The sequence below is a fragment of the Notamacropus eugenii genome, chromosome 7 (assembly GCF_028372415.1).
Source record: "Notamacropus eugenii isolate mMacEug1 chromosome 7, mMacEug1.pri_v2, whole genome shotgun sequence".
NCBI lineage: Eukaryota > Metazoa > Chordata > Mammalia > Diprotodontia > Macropodidae > Notamacropus > Notamacropus eugenii.
In genome coordinates this window covers 57,640,010-57,646,323 of record NC_092878.1, presented here as the reverse complement: position 1 = coordinate 57,646,323, position 6,314 = coordinate 57,640,010, and the positions used below count along the sequence as shown (strand labels likewise).

At 39.6% G+C, this 6,314-nt stretch overlaps 1 protein-coding gene across 1 annotated transcript; it reads left to right on the top strand.

Annotated features, from left to right (window-relative positions):
* The first annotated feature begins 1,071 nt into the window (after window positions 1-1,071).
* Window positions 1,072-2,511, top strand: PROX2 (prospero homeobox 2). The gene has a single exon (XM_072622587.1). The coding sequence runs from the start codon at window positions 1,151-1,153 to the stop codon at window positions 2,492-2,494; it is 1,344 nt and encodes a 447-aa protein (XP_072478688.1). The 5' UTR covers window positions 1,072-1,150; the 3' UTR covers window positions 2,495-2,511.
* The last annotated feature ends 3,803 nt before the right edge of the window (window positions 2,512-6,314 follow it).

Below are 6,314 nucleotides of genomic sequence, written 5' to 3'. Positions count from 1 at the left end.
TTTTTCTTGACTCTAGAGGGCAGAACTCGGAATAATGGGGGTAAGTGAAGGCCAGGTATGATAAGCACAGAAATTTAAGCTTCAGGTAGGAGATTGAACTGTATGACCTTTGAGATCTCTTCCAACCCTGCGACTGTATGATTTTTTTCAATATTGCTGCGGCTAGAGCAACATAGGATTTGCCTAGAACCCAAGCCACTGTTGTGGACCTAAGATTTCCCTGACACAGAAGCAGTTCTAATGGTGTATATGTAAAAAGCTATTATGAGAACTGGGGGTTTTCAGAGATGGAGTTTCTTTTAACCTCCAATTGAAACCATATGAACTGGTTTGTTTTTTTTAAGACATGGGGGGAGGGGAGGAAGGAAGTTGGTTTATCTAGCCAGGGTGGGGGAACCTGTACCCTCAAGGTCACATGTGGCCCTCTAGGTCCTTAAGTGCTGCCTTTTGACTGAATCTAAACTTCATAGAATAAATACCCGTAATAAAAGGATTTGTTCTATAAAACTTGGACCCAGTCAAAAGACTGCCCCCAGGACCACCACCTTGAGGAACCTTGAGGCCACAGGTTCCCCACCCTGATGAACTCTCAAGTTTTGAGAAGGTTCCTGGTTGAAGAAGGATTATATAAAATATAGCATGTTCTATAGGGCCAAGACAAAATAGATTACCACATCTAAAATTAGTCAGAAGGCATAATGATCATAATTTTAAAACAAAAAAGAATAGCACAGGTATGGGTACCCAAAATACAGCTGAGAAAAAAAATTGAGCATAAATCCAGATGGGCAAATAGGGTCCTCTTGCAAAGGCAAGTCTTACAGGTCTCTTTTTCTTCCATTTCAGGAGTTTGCAAAGCAGAATTTGGAAATCTGGTCCTGTTATGGTCTTTTTTACAACCCCAGAACTGAAAAGTCAAAGTTTCCCTCCTGTTCCTGTTTCCTCTCATTCTTCTAACTTCAGAGGAGAAAACTCCCTTGTTGAATGAATCAGTGCATTCCTGAGGATAGTCCTGTAAGCTTCAGCTCTGAGTATTTAAGGAAAAGAGAGGCCCCACCACAGTTTAAAAAAACAAAATACTAATGAATACTCTGGTTCGAAGTTCCAGTGAAATTACTTCTACTTGACAAGCTTGTGAGGAACCATCAGGATGGATCCAAATTCTGTTTTTCTTTCTTCTAACCCTCAGATATATTCTCACGTGGAAGAATCTATGAAAGAAGAGGGAAGCAGCCCATCTTCTAGAGGATGTGAGCAAGACTCACCCATCTCCTGGGACCGAATCACCGTTTCTAACTTTGTTGATTCTGACTGGTTTTGTGATGAACACATACAAGCTAAAAGGGCCAGAGTAGAAACTATTATACAAGGAATGTCTCTTTCACCAAACCCACTGATGCCATCAAGAAATTCCAGGGAAAAAGATACCAGGCATCCCACAGAAAAAAGCAGGGAGAATAAAAGGAAACAAAAACTTCCTCAGCAGCAGAATCCCCAGGGGGAAGAGTGGTCAGGGGTCAGCAGAGGTCACCGGAAGGGAGAAAGTCACCATTTTAAGGAACAATTTCAAATTCTACAGCAACAGCTAAGACATCTTCAAGAAAGGCTCTTCCAGCTTTCTGAGCACAATGCCTTAGCTCAAAGCCAGAAAGATGATGAAAGGAAAAAGGACTCTCTAAAACAAAGGCATGACTCAAACCATGGCCATTGGGCTGCGGGCATTAATCAGTACAAGGATCTCACAAGGAACTTCGTCAAAGGAGAGAAACCCAAAATTTCTGAAGAGGAAAGCCAATTCAGGGCTCCCTGGTTAATAACTTATGAAGAGAAAACTCTATCAGAGATATTAAAGAAAGAATTAACTGGGGCTGTGTCACAGGTTGTAGATTCAGTGTTAAGAAAAGTACTATCAAAACCATCAGGTTACCAGACTCCACTGGCAAATGGCATCCAAGTACAAGGACAAAACAGAAAAAGTGGCTATTCTACTGCTACAGGGAACGCAAGGAAAGATCAGCTTCCTATAGAAAGCTCCCAGATTATGGCACCATCACAAGCTGAGGCCCACACAAGTGCTTTGCCATTATCCATAAAGAAGTGTTCAGATTCTCTAGGGTGCCTCATCAATTCAAGAATGACCCAGAAACCCTACCAGGATCCTCTGGTAAACTTAGCTATGACTTCTCACATTCAAGAAAAACAGGTTCTTAGCCAACTGTTAGGATATGGGCAAAATGGCCATTGGAGTTATAGCCCTTCCCAAATCTCTTCCTCTCAAGATATTTCCTCTTCACGGTCTCTAGACCTACCATGGGGCACGATTAAATGGCAGTCATCAGGCATAAGCCACCAGCAATATCCACTGCCTTTCACCTCTAATCAAGCAGAAAGTCTGGCTCTTCTTCCAACAGTGAAGATGGAACAAGACAACCTGAGGACCAACACAGATGTGGTTCCTTTCTCTTCTGTCCACATATCCTTTATTGATCATTGAGGCTCTCTTGCCACTATCCCAAGAAACTGAAAAATTATAAATGATAGAGGGAGGCCTCCATGATACATGGAGAAAAGTTAAGGCTTCTCTCTCATGGTTTTCCTAATGCCTTTTCTTTCACGTCAATCTTCATAGCAACCCAAAGCTTTTCATTGCATTCAAAGGGCAGCCTTGCAAAGAGTTGGTAATCACCAAAAGTGTTATTTCATGGACTCCAGGAATTCTTCTTGCCAAAATGATTCTCTTCGGTTCTTGTCATGGTGCCCAGCATTCTGCCATTAGAAATTAAAATCTTTGGGTCTTGAAGAATTTTCTCACTCCAAGTGTTGTTTTAATACCAGAAGAAATTATCGCTTTAGGTCATTTATCAACTAATACCTTAATATTTTTATCCAATGCTTTCAGTCCTGATAGTTGTAAATAACATATGCCAGGTAAAAGTGCTAGAATAAAAACCATCATGCATGATACAATGGAGACAGTATTAGTACCTTGACAATTTATGAGGAAATGGACTCTGATAGAACAAGAGAGACAAGGTAGTATAAGAAGTGGCAAAGGGCAGTCATGGGGGAAGGAAGCAAGTGCTCAGGCAAATTTTACATATGACTGAACCTGATTACATTTATCTGTACGATGGCCTGGCATAAAATGAGTAATTATTATTCAAATTTTATAGAAAGAAAAGGTGAAATGACTTTACCCAGAGTCAGACTGGGGCAAAGGCAGAAATACAAGCTAGATTTCTGAATTCCCTATCTATTTACCCTGCTGCTCCCAGAGATTTTTTCAGGTGTAAATTTATTAAGCTCACATAGGCTTTAAAGTAGCAGCACACTGCTGCCTTGAAAGGTATTTATATATAAGGGAAGGCATAGTTTGGCATGATTTACCTAGACATTAGTCCTAGATAAAAGGAATACCTAAATTCCATACCATTATGTGTTTCAAATTTCTACTTCTTTCTGGCTTTGGCAGTCCACATGTCCCTTGCCCCTTTGTGTTGGACAATGGGTTCATTTCAGTTTAAAAAATCTATATCTATCTAATCCTGTTGCCCCATAGATGTTATATGGGCAAATAATAGTAATTACCTAGTTAAGATTCTTTCAGACTGAGGGATCATTTGATGAAAACAGGGGAGTTCTTGGATAGGGGTGGGAACTTCAAATTGTGGGATATTCTCTCCCCATGACAATGTCACAGACTAAATTAGAAGATGGGGGTAGCCTAAAGGGTGACCCAAGTCTAACAACCTTCTGTCTAGAACACCTGAACAAGTCCATTAATGGAGGAGAGGAGGCAGGCCAACATTATCTGAGAAAGATCCAAAGATGTCTACTCTAACATGGCATTGAATAATAAATCACAGACCTAGAAAATTGTTTCATGCTGCCATGGTGAGAGTGTAAAGATGGGAAGGGACTTCAGTGGCCAACCTGTCCAACCTTTATCTGAGCATGAATACTGGGCATGGCAGCAGTATTTCTAGAAGTCTTAGTCTGAAGAACACTGGTGGTGAGTAACCTACCCCTTCTGAGGCAAACTATTGAACAACTCTAATGGTTTAAAAAAAATAATTTCCTCAGATTGGTTGAACTCTGCCTCTCTCCTACATTGACTTCCTGGGGTCAAGAACAACAAGTATCTTCCTAGTTAGTAACAATTGTTCAAATATATACCTTCTTTGATCCAAACATTCCCAGTTCTTTCCATTCCTTTTAGGGCATGACTTTTCATCCCCTAACCATTTTGATCTCCCTCTTCTGGATGACTTCTGGCTTGTCAATGTCTCTACTAAAATGGATACCCAGAACTTAATATATAATACTCTATGCATGGCCTGAGCAGGGCAGACCACAGCAGGACTATTACTTCCCTTAGAATGGATGCTTCTGTTAATGCCGTCTAAGATTACATTGGCTTTCTTGGCTATTACATCCTACTGATTGCCTATTTTGAGACTGCACTCCACTATAAGAGATCAAGTGACATCTCTTCTACTTTTTTCACTTAGGTAGCTGATTTTTTTTGGACCTAAGTGCTGAGCTTACATGTATCTCTACTAAATTTCATCTAGTTAGACTGACTGAACCCACTGTTGCAGCCTACTGAGATCCTCTTAGATCTAGCTTTGGTCATAGCTTCATACTTATCACTAAGACGTAGGGAATTTCCAGGGCTGGCCTCATGCCAATACTTTATTCAAAGTAGTTGTCAATATGGTAATATTCTGAAGGATAACAAAATACTCAAAAAATATCTTCTGCCTCCTCCATAACCCACTCCTCTCCAAAAAAGTATATCCACTCATTAGAAATTCATTTTCTTGGGTCTTGAAAACTTAACAGGGCTAAGGGTACTCAAAAATTGCACAAACACCTCTGAGTAGCAGGGTCTTAAACCATCTCAGTTAGCCTTTTAAAAAGATTACTAGGAGCAAGGTCTAGTGGGAGAGGAATAGGACCTAGGCCAGCAAGATAACGTAGAGCATGTTAAAATAAGATAACTACCAAAAATTATCTTTATTTGCTTCCCTATTTCAGGACTACTCAAGGATTAATGTCCTTAGCTGATTTTCTTTTGCTAAATTTTATCATAATATATTGTTTATTGGTCCAGAGCTTCTCCTGGTAGGTAATTTAACCCAAAGCCGCCCCCCCCCCCATTATAATTCACTTTGTTGCTTTCACACTCTTTCTGAATCGATTATTTCTCTCAGAATTGACTTTTTCCCCCCAAAAGGACAAAGCAAACATCTAATTCCACACCATTTCCCCTACTCCAGCCTGAATTTTATGCTTCTGGAATGAATATAGGACCTCAATGCAGAATCATAGGTTTGGAATTGGAAGAACTCTTAAGAGGCCAACTAGTTTAACTTCCTCATTTTGCAAATGAGGAAATTGGAGACCCAGAGATCATGCAATAAGTAGCAGGGAAGAGATTTGAATACAGGTCCTCAGACTACCAAATCCAGATTGGAGTCATTATTAAGTTTCCATATTAAGTATCATTTAGACACAAGGGCCAAAATTAATGACTTAAACAGCGATACATATGTAATTTCAAACTACTTGAATAGCAGCAGGTAGTCTGCTAGTGTCTAAATCTTAATTTCTGGTAGTGCAAATTTCTGAACTGAATTTCGCATATGCTCATGCATGACTCTTAGACTCATGAATGTTAGAGGTCTTAGAGATCCATCTAATTCAACCCCCTTATTTTACAAATGAGGAAAGTAAAGTTTAGAGAGGTAAGGATACTTTCTACTTGGGCTTTTAAATGGACTGGCATCTTCATACATACATACATACACACACATGCTCGTTATACTCTCCTTTAAAAGCAGTAACAAAAAAGTCTCAGCTAATTTCAGTATCTAAAAATAAAATCATTAATCAAACAAGGAGCCACTTGCTTAATTAGAAATTTTACCTCCCCAGCCATCTGCCTGCGTATTCCAGAATTTAGAGATGTGACATCCTATAAACTATTGTGTTTGTGTTTAAACAGCTGAATCCATGAAGTAAATTATGTGATTTCAAGCTTCAAAATGTAAAATAGGTAAATTATAAAATAAAAAATCTGCATATATGATACCAAACATCAGGAAAGAAATGTGATACTACTCAGTCTCTTTTGAGTTAGGCAGCCATGGAAGAAGAGCATCCATTTGCAAGAAAATAAAAACCGCAAAGGGCAGGACAATTCACAATTCAGAGAGTTGGATAAAAATTATCTCTCCTTGACCATGGGGTAAATCCAGGAAGGGCTAACCCCAAGCCACCTGAAGAAGGCCAAGCTGATGTTTTTCTTC